This window comes from Oryctolagus cuniculus, chromosome 10 (genome assembly GCF_051225735.1).
Source record: "Oryctolagus cuniculus isolate XC-2025 breed Fujian yellow rabbit chromosome 10, ASM5122573v1, whole genome shotgun sequence".
In the NCBI taxonomy this organism is placed as follows: domain Eukaryota; kingdom Metazoa; phylum Chordata; class Mammalia; order Lagomorpha; family Leporidae; genus Oryctolagus; species Oryctolagus cuniculus.
Window position 1 is genome coordinate 29,336,744 of NC_142876.1, and position 19,301 is coordinate 29,356,044.

A 19,301-nucleotide genomic window follows, 5' to 3' on the forward strand; every position below is an offset into this window, starting at 1 on the left:
TTGGGGGTTGCTCTCCTGTCTCCCTGGCTGCACAGGCATCATATGATGGATCGCTAATGTCTCCATTAGCCTCCTGACTCTGACTGTTAAGAGGCTGGGCTTTGGAGCCTGCGTGCTCTTCTGAGACTTCTAACAGCCTGGGCTGGGCACTGTCAGGAGCCAGCAGGCTCCGGCTTTCCTTTCTGTTTGGTTCAGTTGAGGGCTGTGGCCTCTGTGAGCTCCAGCAGGCCCTGTTTCCAGGGAGCTGTACAGGGGCAACTCCTGGGGAAGGTGGGTTCTTGCACCTGCTGCATTCACACTCTTCTCATTTTTTTTTTTTTAAGATTTATTGATTTGAAAGGCAGAGTTACAAAGAGCCAGAGGCAGAGAGACAGAGAGAAGTCTTCCATCTGCTGGTTCACTCCCCAGATGGCCGCAATGGCCAGAGCTGCGCCAATCTGAAGCCAGGAATCAGGAGCTTCTTCTGGGTCTCCCATGTGGGTGCAGGGCTCCAAACACTTGGGCCATCTTCCACTGCTTTCCCAGGCCATAGCTGAGAGCTGGATCAGAAGTGGAGCAGCCAGATCTTGAACTGGCATCCACATGGGATGCCGGCACTGCAGGCGGCGGCTTTACCTGCTACGCCACAGTGCCGGCCCCACTGCCCTCATTCTGATGCCCACCCTCCTCCCTTCCAAATCCTCCTTGTGTCTCGGTGGTTCAAGCCCTGCTTCCTCCAGGAAGCATTCCAGAACCGCCCTGCTGATGGTTCCTTGTTCCGAACCTTCTGCACGTGAACATGCAGGTGCTGGACAGTCAGGCACGGCGTTCTGGTTGGTTCTGGAGTGGGAGAGACGCTGTGCAAGCCTCAGGCCTGGGGTGCAGGGATCACACCTTGCACTCTTGCCAGAGCTGCACTGTGCTGCCCACTCCCTCCCTAGAAACTCCCCGCCCCTCACAAACTGCCCAGTCCAACCCAAAGTCACACCCTCTTCCCCAGGCAGTCCCATCCGATAGCCACTGGACCCAGGACCCAGCCATTGGACCCAAGTCCTGTCCCTTTTCTCCATCTTGGGACAACTCTAAAAAGTCACTCCAGTTTCAGAGCTCCCGGTAGGGTTGGACTCCCTGGCAAGGCTGCATCACTGCACAACTTCTCTCTGCCACCCCTGCATCCTCTCCTCTCCTCCCCTCCCCCTCCTTCAACAGGGACTCATCCTGCCTCAAACTTACATCTCAGAGTCTGTTTCCCAGGGAGCAGAGATGACGGCATGCGCTCATGGCCTCAGTTTGTTCATCTCGTATATGGAGCCAGGTTGGGGTCAGGGGAAGGTCAAGGTCAACAGAGGCCGTGAGCCAGGGCTTCAATCACCGAGGTCTACATGTCGGGGGCAGAGAGCTCTGAGGGGAGAGAGACAAAGTTCCACGGCCCCCTCCTAAGCAGCAGGTGTCCTGCTGTGCAGGTCGCTCTCTGGGGGCGCAAGGCACACCCGTGTAGGATATACATCACGAAAGTGCGTGACTTCTGAAGCCGTCCAGTGTCCTCTGCTAGTTTCCAAGAATAAACAGCTGCACAGATCTCGAGGACATTCTTGAGCAGGAAACCTTTGAACTGTCCCGTTTTCATCTCAGAGACCCTGGGGGCGGAGCTTTCAAAGTGGATCCAAGAGAAGGGGGGATGATGGACTCTGGTGCCCTGTCCCTGCGGCGAGCATGGGCAAGGCTATTGGGAGTGTGGTTGCATGCCCAGCCCTTGCCATGGACATCCCCACGACACTCACCTTGAAATACCCCCGGGGAATTGGAGCTACCCTCCCTGGCCTGCAGAGTGGGCTGGCTCCAAGCCCTTTTGTAGGTGATTTACAGAGTCAGCTCATTTAAGCCTTCCAATTAGTGGACCCATTTTACAGAAGAGGAAATAGAGCTTTCAGGATGTAAAGTGATTAGGCAAGATCCCAGAGTTATGAGTTGAGGAGGTGAGGCTCGTATGCCGCTTCTAATTCCAGGGCATGAGACTGATTCAGCACGCTGCTGGTCTCAGACTTAAACAAAAGCCGCAAGTACACACAAAATCCCCAGACGGTCCAGCTAGGGCTGCGATATGATGTGGACTTCTGTGAAAACTAGGATTTGGGGCCCCCATTTGAAAACACGTGTGCCAGGCTGTGGGGAGTCACGCACTCCAGGGTCAGCCACGTGCCCACGCTCTAAGGAGCTACATGTAGCTATCGGACACCACCTCCGTCATTCACAGGAAGACAGAAGCCACCGACTCTTGCAGGCGTTCCAAGGAGTCACAGAGACACTGGGGGATCCCGATTCCGCTGGCCACTCCCTTCACGGGACAGAGGGTGAGATCAGAGGCATAGCGCAGATGCCCGAGTCTGGTCACCTCTGCCCTGGCCAGCTGGTGTGCCTGGGGAACTCAAGCCCCTTCGTGGGGGTTCAGCCCACAATCTTAGGAAAGTTAACCCGCTGTACAGAAGTGTTCATGATCAAGGTCAAATATAAAGGTCTAAGACTCAGCAAGGCCACTGCCATCAGTCGCCAGCTGGGTCAGGGGCCGACCTGGCACTATTCGCCAGCTACTCATTGAATGACCGAGTTGCGTGATTTCCCAAGAAGCACTTAGAAGCCCCCTGCTTTTAGCCAGTGAGGTCCTTAAATGTACAATTGCCTGTTCTTCTCCTGAAAGCCCCCCCACCCCTTGCCTGGGGTCTCCATGACTGCGCTCGGCTGTGAGTGATGGACTGCACGTAGTGTGTCGTGGGAGTGGGGCTGCCGTGCCGGCCGGCACATGCAGCACGCCCAGTGCACGGCTGAGCGCCGTGGCCAGGGCAGACATGCGCTCCTCCAGTCTGTCTTTGGTGCCGCTAAAAACTCTGCTCCCGTGCTGGGGCTGACTTCCTCTGGTTCGGGGCCCTGGGAACACGAGGCAGCCGCCCTCAGGCCTCCATATCAATCTTCCACGGGTTTCACGGTGCGGCTGTTCTTTTCCTGCTGGGCTGCACTCCCTGGCCCCAGCCCTGGAGCCCTCCTCTCAGGACATACTTTCCGTCCCTTAATCATCTTTATGGCCTGCTTTGGACGCTGGCCCAGCGCACATCCTCTGAGGTGTGCTGAGCTCACGCAGGCACTGGTTATCGAGAGCGGGCTCAGCGGAAGGTCGGCTTCCCAGGCCTCCCATGGCGGGCGGGCGCCTCTTCCTACATTCCTGGGTCACGCTGCTGCCTTCCGGAGCCCGGCCACTGTCCAGGCGACTCCTGCGGAGCAAGGCCACCTGGCCCAGAGCGGACATGTGCGCTGACCTGGACGCTGGCTCCAGGGCTTGGAGAGCAGTCAGTGGGTGACTCCTCATTTGAAAGCTTGGGGACTCTGCACACCTCTGAGTCCTACTCTGAGTCTTTGCTGCCACCAGGGACCACGGGGGCTGGGGACACAAATCCTTTGTTCTCTTCATCCTCTCCCCAGGCTCTGCAAACGCCACTCCTCCTGCCTTCAGCAGAAATCAGGAATCGCCTTCAGTCATGCTGCTCACTAGGAAGGCAGCACACACAATGCCATGACCCCTGCTCGGGCCCAGGCAGGAACAGGGCTCGGTCCCGCTCTCTCGTCTCCACTTTCCCTTCTGATGCCTGGAGGTTCTACTTCCTAAGCCAGGGCTGCCCTTCCCCGGCTGGCTGGACACGTGCTGTTCCCGGTGCATGTTTTCAGACCCAGTAAAGCCACCAGCAGATCACAAGGCACCCTGGGCTCCCTGTCTTCCACCACCCTGAGTTGCGGCCACCTCCTAATGCTGCTTGCCCAGGGCTTGCGGGTAGCGTGAAGGCGCACAGACACCTGTCAGTGAACTACAACCCTGGGGCTCAAGGAGGGGGCTGGCCAGCCCGAAGAGCAGGCACACCTTGTTTTCTGGAGCAGCTAGCCAGCTCAGAGGCTGTTCTAGACTCTCTGAGACCCTTCTCTGTTCGTGAAAGGTAAAACCACAAACCAGCACCTTTATTTAAAAAGAAATTCCTTATAGGGGAACACCTCATTTTTATTCCTCAGGCATAAGTCTTTTTTTTTTTTTTTTTTTTTTTTTTTTAGTATTTCTATCCAGAAATTTAATTTAATGTATGCACATTCAAGCAAAAAATAGACTCAACCCTTCCCCCACCCTCTGGATACAAATGGCTGCGCACGACAAACGCTGTTCTACACCTGGAATGTTTTACCTAAGACACAGCATGGTGATCTGCCCAGGTCTGGAAGTCTCTTAGAGAGTAAGTGCACGCACTCCCAGGATGGCCAGGCCCAGGCGCTCGTTTCTGCCCAGGGCCCCCTCTTCACACTTCTCCTGGTCCCTTGCGGTCACTCTGGACTCCGAGCCCTTAGGGAGAGCCTGGTTTCTGCCTTAGCTGAAGGGGGCTCTTCCAGGCACAGTGTCAGCAGCACGTGCCATTGCTCATCTGTGTGCCGCCTGTCACACACCAGGGACAGCTCCCAGTGACCAGGGAGGCAGACAGACGGGCACCCTTGGACTTGTGAGCTCCAGGAGCCTCCTGGAGGTCATGTCTCAAAACAGGCAACTGGCAGTTGTGATTATGGGGACAGCTGTTGCCATGCCGAGGTCAAGGGGGGGAGACGGCATTTCTCCTCCTGAACTGCAAAGTCTGGGTGCTGACCCCATGGAAGAGGAGGCAGGCACGGCCAGGTCTCAGCCGGATTCCTGAAGGGATTCAGTCCCTGGGACAACGAGGGAAGTGGAGCTGCCACCGCCGCCCAGGCAGGAATCCCCACTTGGTAACAGGCATTGGTGCCGCCAGCCTCATCCCACAGGTATCAGCTGGTGACTGAGAAAGGCAGAACGCAGCCAGAAGTGACGGAGCTGCAGACACCGACGCAGGGACAGCAAACCCACGCTCACGCCGCGGTTCTCCTACCTCCGATCGTTCCTCCGCCTCCGGAACAGCTTCTTGGTGTGAGCGATCTCCACCTCGTGGGGCATCGGGTGGTAGCCCTGTGTTGGGGGAAGAAGCGAGACCATGAGCGACATCTGAAAGGCAGTAGGGAATGCGCGGAACTGCGCTAACTACAACGGCATCTAGGACAGAAGGAAATCCAAGGTTGGAGGGACTAGGCTCCAGTCATCAACCAGACTAGAGAATGGAAAACACTAGAGTCAATGAATTTCGTAATGCTGGGATTACAGCCCCCACCCTCTCGACGATTTAGTAATTTGAGGGAGCCGGCATTGGGGTGCAGCCAGTGAAGCTGCTGCCTGCAGCCGGCATCCCATATGGGCACCGGCTCAAGTCCCGGCTGTTCCACTTCCCATCTAGCTCCCTGCTAATGTACCTGGGAAAGCACTGGAAGATGGCCCAAGTGTTTGGAGCCCTGTACCCATGTGGAAGACCCGGATGAAGCTTCTGGTTTTGGACTGGACCAGCTCCAGCCACTGCGGCCACTTGGGGAGTGAACCAGCAGATGGAAGACTTTTCTCTCTTTCTCCCTCTCTCTGTGTGTAACTCTGCCTTTCAAATAGATAAATAAATCTTTTTAAAATATTTATTAATTTGAAAGGCAGAGTGACAGAGACAGACAGAGAAAGAGAGAAAGAGGGCTCTTCCATCTTCTTGTTCAGTCCCCCAAATGTCTGCAACAGCAGCAATGGAGCAGGCTGGAGTCAGGAGCCAGGAACTCTATGCAGGGTTCCCATGTGGGTGGCAGGAAGCCAAATCCTTGAGCCATCATCTGTTGCTCTCCCAGGAGCACTAGCAGGAAGCTGGATCAGAAGCGGAGCAGCCGGGACTCCAACTGGCATTCTGATAGTGATGCAGGTGTCCCAGGTGGTGGCTTATAAACCCACTGTACAATGCTGGCCCCTGGAATTACAGCCTTGAAAACCAGTAGAGACAAAAGAGACCTTAGCATTCATTATACCCGAGCCTGCAAATTACAGATGAGGATGCTCAGGTTGGTGGGGGCAAATGAGCTGGTTCATGGTCTTGCAGAGAAGGAGCCACTGAGCTGGGAGCCGGTACTGCGGCCACTGACCAGAGCACAAGCCGCTTCTCGAATCTCAAGCACCCTAAGCAAACAGGACTGCTCAAGCTGTCTTCTCTGGGCTGTGGAGGGGACCAAGGAGGTGAAGTCTGCAATCCCTGAGCCTCCTGCAGGGGACATGTGCCCCTGACCCTGTTCCAGGCTCCCCAAATCCCAAATCCTCTTTGCTTATACTGCCTGGGGAGTAGTTAAGAAAAACATGCAAACCGCTAAATGTCTTTTTAAATTTAAAAACGGAAAGGGCATCTGACATAGTGGTTAAGACATCATCTGGGATATCTGCATCCCACCTCGGAGTGCCTGGTTCGAGCTCTGGCTCCTCCACTTCTGATCTAGCTTCCTGCTAATGCACACCCTGGGAGGAAACAGGAAATGGCTCAAGTAGTTGGTTCTCTGCCACCCACGTGGGAGACCTGGCTCGAGTTCTTGGCTCCTGGTTTTGGCTTGGCCCAGCCGTAGCTGTTGTGGGTATTCAGGGAGTAAAGCAATGGATGGAAGCTATCTCTCTTCCTCTGGCTTTCTAATAAATTGAAAAATAAATGCAAAGTTTATAAAAATAAGATTTAAATGAGGGACTGAAGAAAGTTCCAAGGGATGATCTGTCGTACACTGTCCTTCTGACAGCCACCATTTGTACATGGCTGTCACAGCTAAGGGAGACCCTGTAGTTAAAACACGGGGCCAGCTCTGCAAGTCAGGCCTGGGCAGAATGACTGCCACAGCTGGGCTGCCGGCCAGCTCTGTTCTCATCCCACCCCCAACCCCAAGAGAAAGGTGTTCTTTGCCGGGGCTGTGGTGCACAGCACTGCCTTTCTGTTATGGGCTGCCTAGGGTACAAGAGGGGGTACCTAGGCCCAGGGGTCTTGAGGGAAGGGTGGTCTGGCTTGGGCCTAGGACACCTGGGTATAGGCCCCGAGTGCAACCTCCATGCCACCTGCAGGCTCTGGACACACACAGGATGAGAGAGGAGGCAGAGGCAGTCTGCTACAAGCTGGTCAGTGGGAGCCCACTTGGTCCAAGCTGCTACTTTGCAGGCAGGGAGAAGGAGGCTCGGGAGGTCAGCAAAGGAGAGAGGACCCTGAGCTCCCAGCCCTGAAGTGGGGCTCCACAAGGAGGGCCCCTTGGTCAGGGGGAAGGCCATGGGGACTGGGACAGCCCTGGCTGTGTTGGGACTGGCCAGTGCCAGGGAGCTCTCCAGAGGGGTGAGAGGCAGAAAGCGAGCCATGGGGGACACAGGGACCCTGGAGCTCTGGCTGCCCAGGCTAGTGGCCTACTGAAGTTCAGGGAGGGAGCCACACACTTCAAAATTCATTTTAGCAACATCTCTCCCTCCCACCCCCACCTCTCCTGCCTCCAACAGTCTGGCCAGAAAGGCATGAATGGATTCCGGCTCCTGCAGCCACAATGGGCCTCCAGGGCTTTAGGATGTGCTTTGTTTAATGGTTTTCTCAAAGGATATCATTTGTTTTCTTTAATACAAAACACAAACAAGGAAAACACCCAGTCTTCACCTCTGCTTCCCCTCTCCCCCTTGAATGAGCTCCGGGCCGGCCCCTTCCCTGCTCTCTCCCTCTCTCCTCCCTCCCAGCCCCTCCAGGTCACTTCAGGAACGCACTGGGTGTGCCCCAAGTAGACAATGGACAGGAAGCCCAGGCTCCCTCCCGAGCTGGCGGCCAGGCCAGGACCTTGGGCTCCGAGGCTGGGCAGACGGGGCTGGGCAGACGGAGTGGCTGCAGCTCTGGCACCACAGGGGCCTGAGAGGTGCCAGCCTCCTCGGTCTGAGCCTCCGAGTCCCCAGTGCAGACCCTGCCACACTGGCAGTGGCACTGGGGAGCTGTCCACTCGTCCCGGGGTCCCCGTGTAGCCCCATGGGGCTCACCAGGCTACTAAGGGCTTCCGATGAAGCCCCTGCTGTGCCTTCGGAGCCCAACTACCCATGCATGCCGCAAAACGCATAGGAGATACGAGACACAACGTACAAATCGAAACTATCTCAGTAGCCAGCAGCAGGGGCTCTGGAGCTACACTGGATGGTGGCTGTGCGACTTGGAGTTGAGAACCCAATGTGTATGTGCTTCTGCTCCCACTTCTGTAAAAGGGACAGAACAGCAGCCTCCATCAGGCCCCACGGAGTAACACACACTTAAGGAACAAAGAATGCCTGGTATCCAGTAAGCCTCACAAACATCTCCAGTGTCAGCGTCAGTGTCATCTCACCTTTCCCATGATGGTGACACTGTGCACAGGCCCAAGGGCCTGGTGAGGGCCCAGGCTGGGGTGCTGGGTGGATGAACTTCCACCTGGTGTGTTCTTGGGCCTGAGGCTGGCAGAAGCCTGAGGGAGGCCAGAAATCAGCTGAAGCTAGGGACAAAGGGGACAGAACAAAGCCTTGTGCCCTCGAAGGGCTTTCTTCCCTGGGAACAAGAAGGCCAGGGCTATGGAGGACAGCAGCACTGCCAAGGCCTCCTGGGACAGACTCCAGCCTCAATTTGGCGTCTTGGGGAACAAATGCATGAATGGTGCTTGCTCCCTTTCCTGGGACACTTTCCACAGAATTTGCTGGCACCAGGGACTTCCTCCTGTGTGCATGGCATTGACACAAGCTTCACCAAGGGACCCTCTGCAACCAGCCACCCTGCTCCTCAAACTCAAGCCAGAGACTGACACCAAGAGACACGCACAACTTGTGCTGCCCACACTTCCTACAAAACGAGGGCCTCTGGGGGTCTGCAGTGGACAAAGACAAAGCCAGGAGAAGGAAGAAGGAGAGGATCTGTGCTGACCCACACCCCTGCTGCCAGACAGGCAGCTGTGCCAGCCAGCACACTCTTCAAAGGCTACACAGGAACACTCATAGCAGCTCTACTCCTAAGAGCCCCAAGGTACAAACAACAGTGTCCATCCGCTGACGATCGGATAAATTGTGGGGTAGCCACACAATGTCAGAAAAAGGAAGTAAATTTCAGGCTGGCGTTGTGGTGCGGTGACTTAAGCTGCCACCAGTGACACTAGCATCCCATAATAGAGAGCCAGTTTGACTCCCAGCTGCTTTGCTGCTGATCCAGCTCCCTGTTAATGCATCTGGAAGACCTGGATGGAGTACCAGGCTCCTGGCTTCAGCCTGGCCAGGTCCCGGACGTTCTGGACATTTGGGGAGTAAATCACCAGATGGAAGATCTCTGTCTCTGTCTCAGGTCACTCTGTCTTTCAAATAAATAACCACAAATCTTTCTTTGTATCTTTTAAAGGGAGTAAGTTCTGATGCACACTGTAACACAGCTGAAACCAGCAAGCTCAGGGAAGAGGCTGCTCATTAGAGACCAAACGTTGCAGCACTGTGTTCTCACAACCGGGTTGGAATAGGTGGGTCTGCAGCCCTGGAAAGCAGATCAGTGGCTGGGGAGGCGCTGATAGGATTGATGGCTAACAGAGACGGGGTGTCTTCTTGGGGTGATAAAACAGTCTGGAGCTAGACAGCAGTGATGGCAACAAAACTGGTGAATCTCCTAGAAACCACGGCATGTGACGTTAGGGGAATTATATTTCAATAACACAGGTAACACTATCTGGGGGTTATATATGACAGGGGAGGGATTAGCGTGCGCTAAGAAGAAGAAGATGGGGGAGGAGATAATAATAAAGCCACAGTGACTAGTGCCCCCCATCATCACTCACTCAGTCTGCCTTAGGACATGACCCGGAAGACGGGGCTGCAGAGGGAGGCCTGTGCCGCACGATGGGAATGACTAGCAGAGAATCTGGGAGGGAGCATGAATCCGTGCTCCTGGTGGCCTGACCCGGGGCCCGGCATTCGGGCTTTGCACCCGAGAGACTTCCTTGCTTCTCAGGTGGGCTCTATCCCCCAGAGCTGAGAGTAGGGCAGTTACAGGGGCTTGTTGGAATTGTCCTTTAAGGGTATCTGGTGGCCTCTGTTTCTATTGCCTTGTGCTTTGAAAGAGCCTCATGTGGATGTCCGCCCAGGTATGACTCCCCCGGCCCCATTGCCCCACGCAAGAGAGAAGCGGTGCCCGTAGTCAGTCTGCGCCTGGCCCTGTGTAGCACCCAGGGACTGCCGCGAGGCCCTGGTGCTCTTCCTCAGCTTCTCTAACGTGAGAGCCATGCTCCCTCTGGCCCTGAGACCCGGCTGCAGTCCCCCCTCCACCTAACCTCTGACCATATTCAGTAACTCAGTGGGCCTGGGAGACAGGCAGATTACATAAACCAAGCCCCTCCAGGGAGGGAGGAAGATAACACACCTTCCACATGCAGCCCTGGAAGAGCACATGTGCAGTGTGTGTGCACACGCACGCACACACACACACACACACACACTCCCACCCTGGAGGTCAGTGCTGGCGTAAGACACAGTACCGAGGCATAGTACATTACTGCTCTGGTTGCAAAAACACGTTATGTAAAATCGGCCCATTCCGGGTAGGCTGGGGCTGAGTCTCAGCCTGGTGCAGTGGGTATTTCCGAGGGATTAAGGGCAGGCCCAGGGGAGCTCGGGCCCCAGAACATTAGCCCCAGACAGTCAATAATCCCAGGCTGGGAGTACAAGAGCCTTGGCCTGAGATGACAGCTATAAAAAAATAAATCTCAGGCCTAGGGGAGAGAGGGTGGGGAGGAAGGGCAAAGCAAACACGGGAGAGAGAGCAGGTGTGTGGCGGCCCTGGGAGCAGCTGCCCTGAGGTGGGGGCACTGAGCCTCCGCCATACCACACACCCTACCCGCCACCCACAGGAGTGGAAAAATAGGCAAAAATGCTCTGGTACAGCAAGCGTCGCAGTGAAGGAGAGCGATAACAAGTGAGTATATAAAACAATAAACAACGGCTTGCTGTGCAGAAAACAAGGCAAGACAAGGCTGAGACAAGCAGGGGTGGGGAGGGGGATGGGCAGAAAAGACCTGTTAGGGTAAGAGTTGACCCCATCCACCACCATCCATCATCCATCCATCCGTTCGTTGTCCATCTGTCAATCCACCATCATCCATCCATCATCCACCTGTCTGTCCATCCATCCATGCACGCATCCTTCCATCCATCCATCTCTCTGTCCATCCGTCCATCCATCCATCCTTGGTTCTCTCTCACTCAACAAGCACTGAAGGCCCACTAAGTGCCAGTGTATCAGATGGAGAACAAGAGGATGAGTACAATCCAGTCCCAGTCCTAGAAGAGGTTAAGGGGACACAAACAAGAAAGTCAGTCTATGTGCCACGTGCCACTGTAGAAGTTGAACAAGTGTCTCTGGCAGCATAGAGGACTTCTAACTTGAAAGAAGGATCAACAAGGGGGTGACGCCTGAGCCTTGAAGCATCTGGCAGGGCCATTAAAGAGGACTTGACGTGTTACAAGCCTCACCCGCTGGCCAATGATGCAGGTGGCACAGCCAAGTCTGTGGGGGTGCACCTGGCACCCTGGGAGATGGAGGCACTGGGCACTCCGACGACCAGCACCAGGGCTCCTGACCACAGAGCCTAAGCCTGGGACCATCTGCATAGTCCCCTTCACCCCTGCAGTGGGCTGAATTGTATCCCCTCAAGAGATCTGTTGGGGTCCTAACCCCGGGTAGGGGTTGTCAACGTGACCTCTTTTGGAATTAGGCTCTTTGCAGATGGAATCAATCCAAATATAAATCCAATGACAGGGTCCTTAGAAGAAGAAGGATGCCGGGACTTGGAGAAAGAGAGGAAGCCCCGAGGGCCAGAGAGCATGTGAAGATGGAGGCAGTGTTTGGAGTGCCACAACACAAGCCAAGGAATGCCAAGGAATTGTGCAGCCACAAAAGCTGGAAGAGGAGAAGAAAGGAGCACTCCCTGGAGCATTGGCTGGAGCCTGGCCCTACTGACCCATTGGCTGCTCTGGCCTTTGGGACTGTGGGACAGTACCCTCCTGTGGTTTTAAGCCACCAGGGTGTGGTAGCTTGTTCTGGCAGCCCTAGGAAATGAATGCAGGTCCTGAAGGCCCATCATCCCCCTTTAGTGCCACCCTCAGCCACATGCCCATGGCCCTGGGCCTGCCTGGTGGCTTCCCCATCCAGGCTTCAACATCACTAGCTGGCTCCTGTTTGGCATGGGGCAGCCTGGAGTCTATCTGATACTCCGCGCTGAACAAGTGCTGCTGGCCCCAAGTGTGTACCAGGACAGGACCCCCAGGCCGTATCCTATAGGGGTTGCTCCAACAGTGGATGCCAAGATCGGGCCAGGGACTTGGAGCCAAGGGGCAGGCCCTGCATCGATCAATGGCCTACGATTCCGTGCACCCCGACGGGGACTCAAATCTCTAGAAACAGCAGGGTCTGAGAGCCGGCCGGCAGCAGGAGGTGGATGTGTCAACTGTCTCGTAGACCACGCTCTGCCCAGCACCAGAACGGCACTCAGCGCAGAGGAGATAGTACCCCAAGATTTGCTGGAAAAGGAAGAAAAGAAAACAGAGGCCTCATTTTGGCTAACGCTGCTCCACTGAGCACGGCCCCTGCTCAAATATCAAGGCACTGGCTGTGGTGGGCGCAGAAGGGGCTCTTGGTCTCAGCTGGGGCCACTCACGCACACTCAGCCCAAGGCAGGGTCTGCAGACCACCTTACGCTGTGGGGCTGAGTGCAGCCGGTGAACCAGCGTGCGGGGCAGTGCCTGTGTGCACCCAGGTTGCCCCACCCTCCCTGTGGGGTGCTTCCTTGGAGACCCAGCAGAGCTACCAGCCGTCCAGCACAGCCAGGTCCTTCCAGGGGCTGAGGATATTGGTCTCCTCTGCTGCCTGCTGGCTGGAGTTGCCAGTGTGCCCTCAGGAGCCGTCTGGTGCACAAGTGGTTTGTCACCAGCAATGCAGTGCCTGTGGGTCTGAGCTCCCCTCCCAGCCGAGGGTCCGCGGGTGGTATTGACGGGTGCAACTGTGTCCCCCTCCTAGTCCTTGTGATGCCATCGTAGCCCCCAGGACCTCTGAGTGGGCTGGTTTGGGAAGCGGGAGGCTGCAGATGCGATTAGGATGAGGTCACGCTGGGGCGGGGTGGCCACGTGATCAAGGTGCCAGGCACTCTCAGGCAGAAAACACCGTGGGGAGATGGCGGTGACGCCACCACAGCCAGGCACTACCAGAATCTTCCTGCACCTCCAGGGAGGGCGTGGCCCTGCTGAGGCTTCAGCTTGGCCCCTCAGTCCCCAGCACTGGGAGGCGAGCAGTTTCTGTCACACTCAGCCACTCAGATTGGTGACCCTTTGTCCTGGCAGCCCCAAGACGCTGACACGGGCAGCCCGGTGGCAGTCACCTGGGCTGTCCGAAGTGTTACTCTTCTGATTGTGGTTTTGATTTTCCAAAACAGAGCACTGTCTTTGTGTAGGTCACGGGCTGCCCACTTATTCCCAACCCTTTTTTTACAGATGAGGAAGAAGAGGCTTAGTAGGGATAGGGGAGTGTCCACGGCTGCCCCATCAGTCGCACTGGCCAGTGTCTACTGTCTCAAGACTCAGGTTCTCAACTGTGATGTCACAAGGCCGGCGGTATCAGACAGAGAGATGTGGAGGCTGCACCCCTGGGGGCATCAGAGACTCTCCTGCCCAACCCCTGGCCCTGTGTGCCTGGCCATGTACCCTGAGCTCCAGGAAACGAGCGGGAGTGGCTGAGAGCAAGTCTCCCCCCGTCCTGGAGGGGCAGCCCATTTCTGCAGCCAGGGACAGGCAGTTCCTCCCTGTGACCACATGATGAGCTGCTGTCAGCTGGGCCCTGGCTCAGAAGCCCTCCCCATGTCTGCCTGGTGTCCGAGCTGTCACCCCAGGGTAGCCCTGGCCATGGCCCAGTGGGCAGGCGTCCCTGCTCATCTCTTCTCTTGCTAGAGGGTAGTGCTCAAGGCTGCCTAGTCTACCCTGCCCATCACGCCACAGGTTGGTGGCTAGGGGGAGGGGAGGGCTGTGCCTGACCCCCTATCTGTCTGCCCTTAGGGAGGTTCAGAAATGCCCCACAGAGCTCCAGTCCATGTCCTGCAACTTCATGCAACCCCATGTCCACTCACCTTCCCACGTCCTCCTAAAATTCCCACCATCTGTGGCCTCTGCCCATGACTGTGGACCAGAGTCAAAGAAGTCATCCCAGCCTAACTCGCTCCTTTTCATTTCCTTTCTTCCACACAGCAGCTCTTTGAAAAGGAAGAAAGCATAGTGCGTGCACGCACACACACACACATACACACACAGACACACACACGAAGGTCTTCCCCTTGTGCGTTAGGGGCCCTCTCAGGCTGCGGAGACCTGGACAGACAATACTCATGCCAGCCTTTATCCAGGGCAGAGCAACATGAAATGTGGGGCTTGGACAAGCAGGCTAAGGATCCTGGTCCAGGCCCAGGGAGCGACAGGAGGTCCCCAGCAGGGGGCCTGTGCCCCAGCCCTGCACTGTCCCTGCTGACACACCTTAGTACCTCGCAGGTGACTGGAGAGCCGCTCTCCACCCTGGCCTCTTAGAAACTTCGGCCCCCTCCTCCTCTGCACAGCCTTGCTTACTGACCACACCTGGCACTTGTCACTCCCAGGAAAGCCTACCAGGTGCATGCAAAGCTGGGGCAGGCATTGGAGTGCCCGGGTTCAATTCCTGGCTCTGGCTCTGGCTCCTGCCTCCAGATTCCTGCTAATGCACACCTGGGAGACCTGGATGGAGTTACTGGCCCAGGACTGTGTGGGGAGTGAACACGCAGATGTCAGCGTGTGTGTGCACACACACACACAACATTCACATTCTTTCTATCTGCCTGCTTATCACATAAATAAAATAAATTTTAAAAAATACATAGAAACTCGTGGTTTCCTTCTCTCCAGAACATTCCAGATGACTCAGAGCAGAGGAAAGCATGAACAGTCTGGTACAGAAAAACCAAGCAGACGTTGGTTGGGGAGGGGGGGGTCCTGGGAGCACGAGCCCCAGGGCCAAGTTCAGAGCCTGCTAGCCCAGGCCTCCAGAGACTCCCCCTCCAACTCCAGGCCTGCCCTGGGGAGGCATCATGAGGGGTGAGGGGCGAACACCACAAAACAGCCTAGCAGTCAGCAACTTAAAAGGCCATAGAAGTCCAAGGCCAGCTCCTCTGACAATAAGGTCATCTCAGCGGCAGAGGCTTCCTCCTGCTGGGGGTCATGTTTGTTCACAGCTTCTAAGAAGTTACCCTACCAAGGTCTCCCGCCACGTGGGCAGGATGTGCGGGTCACGTCCAAGCAGAAACAAACAGGTAATGTTTCCAAAGTTCCTGGAACCTCTAGGCTGCCCGGCTCTTCAGAGGAGCTGACCTGTTTCGGAAAGAAAGGGGAGGGGCAGGCGGCTCCCCCGCGTTCAAATTCACAGTTTTACTGCATTTATTTTTTTTAATTAGTGAACCTCTTTAGAAAACAATACCTTAGCTGGAGACCCGATGCAAAAACATAGATAAAAGTAGACAGGGAAGAAAGCCAGAGGCCACACCCTGTCCCCGCCCACCCGACATGTGCGCCCTAGAGCACGACCTGAGCGCCACCCACTCTGACAAGCTCTGCCCCACACACCCTACTGGGTGCCAGTCCACACTTTTCTACGCAAGGCGCCTGACCCAGGAACTCGGGGTGGCTTTAGCAAGTCCATGACGCCCTGAGCTTGCGAGTGAACACTTTGCCCGTGGCGGTCTCCTGGGTGACAGCCCCTGGCACCCCGGGATGTCCAGGCGGTCTGTGCCTGCACAGGACTGCACTGCTGAGCTGGGGCACAGGCAGACTCCCTTGCATGTTCTCAGGCAATCACCTCCCTCTACTTTTTCCTGGTTGAGCTACTTGCTAGCCCAGACAGCAGAGTGCTCGTGAACCACACATCCCCTTTAGGGCACCTGGGTCCCCACTGTCCCCAAGCCTGGACAACGCTGGCCAGTTATCTCATGCAACTTTCACACAGGTTATCTCTTGTGTAAAAGCAGAAATGTTACCCTTCCTACCTCCTTCACCACGATTCTTAGGCCTTCCCTGAATTTCATGAGCCAGTAATGTCCCTTTTTATCTTTAAACTACGTTGAACTGGGTTTCTGTCACTTGCAACCATCAAAGTCCTACATATTTTAACACGCTACAAGCATCAGCGAGGCTGACTGTGGTGCGCACATCGTGGTGCCCCGTGTGAATGACGGGTTTGCCTCTCTCCTGTCAAGGAAAGCAGGCAGGGCTTCCTGTGGGTGGGCAATGTCAGATACTAACGACATTCACTATTTCCTCAATGAATGTGGTGACCAGGTGAGGAAGTAGTGCAGAGGACAGGGACTGACAGCTGATAAAGAATGTTGGAAAATCGCGTCTAGGGGCCGGTGCTGTGGCACGGGGGGTTAAGCCTCTGCCTGCGGCACTTGCATCCCACGTGGGCGCCAGCTTGTGTCCCTGCTACTGCTCTTCTGATCCAGCTCTCTGCTGTGGCCTGGGAAAGCAGCAGAAGATGGCCCAAGTGCTTGGGCCCCTGCACCCGTGTGGGAGACCCAGAAGAGGCTCCTGGCTCCTGGCTTTGGATCGGCCCAGCTCCAGCCATTGCAGCTATTTGGGGAGTGAATTAGCAAATGGAAGACCTCTCTCTCTGTCTCTCCCTCTCTCTGTCTGTAACTTTATCTCTCAAATAAATAAATAGAATCTTTAAAGAAAAAAAAGAAGAAGAAGAAAATCACTTCTCTATTTTATAGTGAAAAATGTAAAGGTGACAATTGTAAAGTGCTGCCTTTTCCACTCCCATTTAAAATTTTTTTACTTATTTTCATTTTACTTGAAAAGGAGAGAGAGGGAGTGAGAGAGAGAGAGGGAGAGGGAGAGAGAGAGAGATCTTCTCTCTGCTGGTTCACTCCCTAGATGCTTGTAACAGCCAGGACCAGGCCAGGCTAAAGCCTGGGCCTGCCTAAACTCAATCCAGGTCTCCCACATGGGTGGCGTGGACCCAACTACTTGAGCCATCACCTGCTGCCTCCCAGGGTGTGCCTTAGCAGAAGAAAACTGGATCCAAAGTAGAGGAGCCAGGACTTGAACCCTGGCACTCTGATACGGGATGTGGGTGTTCCAAGCAGCATCTTAACCACTGTGCCAAACGCAATCTCTCAGTCTTTGATTTTGCAGCCAGGAACTACGGGAAAGGGCATGTCTGTGTATATTCTGTGTGCGCATGTATGCATGAGAATATGCACAAGCGTATGTTTGTGCACATACATGTATGAGTATATGCACACGTGCATGGGGGGGTTTGGAGGGATGACCATGACTTTCTGTGTCACCAACCAAATGAAACCAAGAGCCTAAGGGCCTTGCTCACGTGGACTCACACGGTATCCTGCTGTCCTTGACAGGAAACAGTCACGAGAAAATGGACTGGGGCAGACAGCTGCTGCTTGGATGAGGAACATTTGCTGAGGGTCCCAGAAGCACTTCTGCCCTGAGAAAGGCAACTCCTCCAGGCTGCCGCAGGAAGAGGCAGGAAGTGGCCCGAGAATCGCAATCAGTCCAAGCGGCCACGGGCAATGCCAGCTTCTGCTCTGTAGCCCTCACGAAATTGCCCGGGCGAGATGAGACGCGGCTCCTGATTCTGGTCCCCAGCTGAGTCGGGCGTCTGTGACCGAGAGAAGATCCAAGCCCCGGAGACCTTCACCGGGCCAGCTCAAGGGGAGACGGTTCCTGTGCTCTGGCCTCGGGCAGGAAAATCAGTGAATGGTGTTACATACGCGGGGCTGCTGGAAGACCCGGGAAAGGAAGTGACAGGCAGCACCACGAGAGGGGAGATGATTCCACGAGGGCGCCCACCATGTCCTGCAAGCTCACTGCCTGCCCCAGGCACAGCAAAGGGAGACCCTGCCTCTGCCTCAGAGATGCCCACAGACCCCTGGGAGGACAAACCCACAAATGGCTTGACCACCACTAACTGCAGGACATCACAACAGAGGGACGTCCGCAGTGCAAGGAACCACGCAGGCGGGGATGCTTTGCAGCGACCCCTCCAAGTGAGCACACGTTTCTAAAGGAAGAGAGAAGAGGAGGAGGCACAGGGCTCGTGGCTATGACCCAGGGTGGCTTCAATGGCTTTGTCCTGGCCTCTTCTGAGCAGCACCCTGGTGTGGCTCAGTTTACAAAGCAGCATTGCTCAGGCTTCCTCAAGTGTGAGGGCTTCTGGGGTCCAGACCACCCCCACCAGCCAGGCTAAGGGTCCAAGGTGCGTGCACCGAGACAGGGGCTTGGGACGCTGCTAACACCTTGCATGAATGATGGGTTCATCACTCTCCTGTCGCCTGCCCAGTGTGCTGGAGCCATGGGGGCAGGTAAGGAGGTCATGCTTAAGCAGCATCAAGGGCAGCAGGGCCCCATCCCTGCACCTGCCAGGCCGGCCTCAGGCTCCTGTGCAGCTGCAAGCCGGGGTCTGGAGCACTGCAGACCCAGGGCTGCCCAGGCAGGGCTAGGGAGCGAAGTGGCTTAGCTGAGGCCATCACAGCCTCTCGCTGCCTCTGTTTTCCTCACCTGGAAAATGGCAATAGTAGAGAAACACCTGTACAGCAGAGGGCTGCTATCAGGAGGGGTAAGGGAGAAGCCCGGGCGGACAAGGCACCTGGATCTCCCTCTCAGTGACAGAAAGTTGCAGACTTGCATTAGTAGCTTTCAGCACTCCAAATGTCACAACCAGGGAAATTTTAAAACGAGGAGCCATTGCTTTTATTTGGGCTAAGGATATCCCATGCACCAGCCCCGTCGGGTCATGAAGGAGAGTACTGGAAGATCAAAGATGGTTCATAGTGTGGAGTAGCTTCCGTTTATGCAGGGCTCCATAGGATGCCCTTGGTGACAGTGTCAGCCAAGTGTGGCCCAACATCCTCAGGTTCACCTGCATGGACTCAGGATGGAACTGCCACGTGGGGCTTCGGCTCACTTTACAACAGAGTGTATGTCACCCACGTCCGTGAACCCAGCACACTCCAGAGGGTGCTCTGGACATCAGGGCCGCCTATGGGGTTTTCAAGAGTGATTTTTGACTCTACGTGGTCATTTTCACTTGAACCTGATCTCCAAGCAAAAGGTAAATTCACCATTGTTTTCATTTTCTTGCAAACTAGTGGAAGCTCTTTACCTGTGTGGGCCTAAGTCGCCGATCTCAGCAGCTACCATTACCCCCTCGGCAGAAATGCCAAATATACAGGGACCAGCATTGTGGCACATTGGGTCAAGCCGTGACCTGCAACACCAGTACCCCACACTGGAGTGGCTCAAGTCCTGGCTAATCCGCTTCTGGTTCAGCTCCTGCTAAGGAGCTAGGGAAAGA

At 55.6% G+C, this 19,301-nt stretch overlaps 1 protein-coding gene across 9 annotated transcripts in view; it reads right to left on the reverse strand.

Moving 5' to 3' along the window:
* The window catches only part of CTIF (cap binding complex dependent translation initiation factor), a 286,075-nt gene that overhangs the window by 127,105 nt on the left and 139,669 nt on the right, over positions 1 to 19,301 (reverse strand). For all 9 annotated transcript variants that reach the window (XM_089305768.1, XM_051851239.3, XM_070050194.2 and 6 more), the window contains one exon: positions 4,905 to 4,981. In XM_089305768.1, the coding sequence (XP_089161894.1) occupies positions 4,905 to 4,981 (77 nt within the window). The remainder of the gene's footprint in view (positions 1 to 4,904; positions 4,982 to 19,301) is intronic.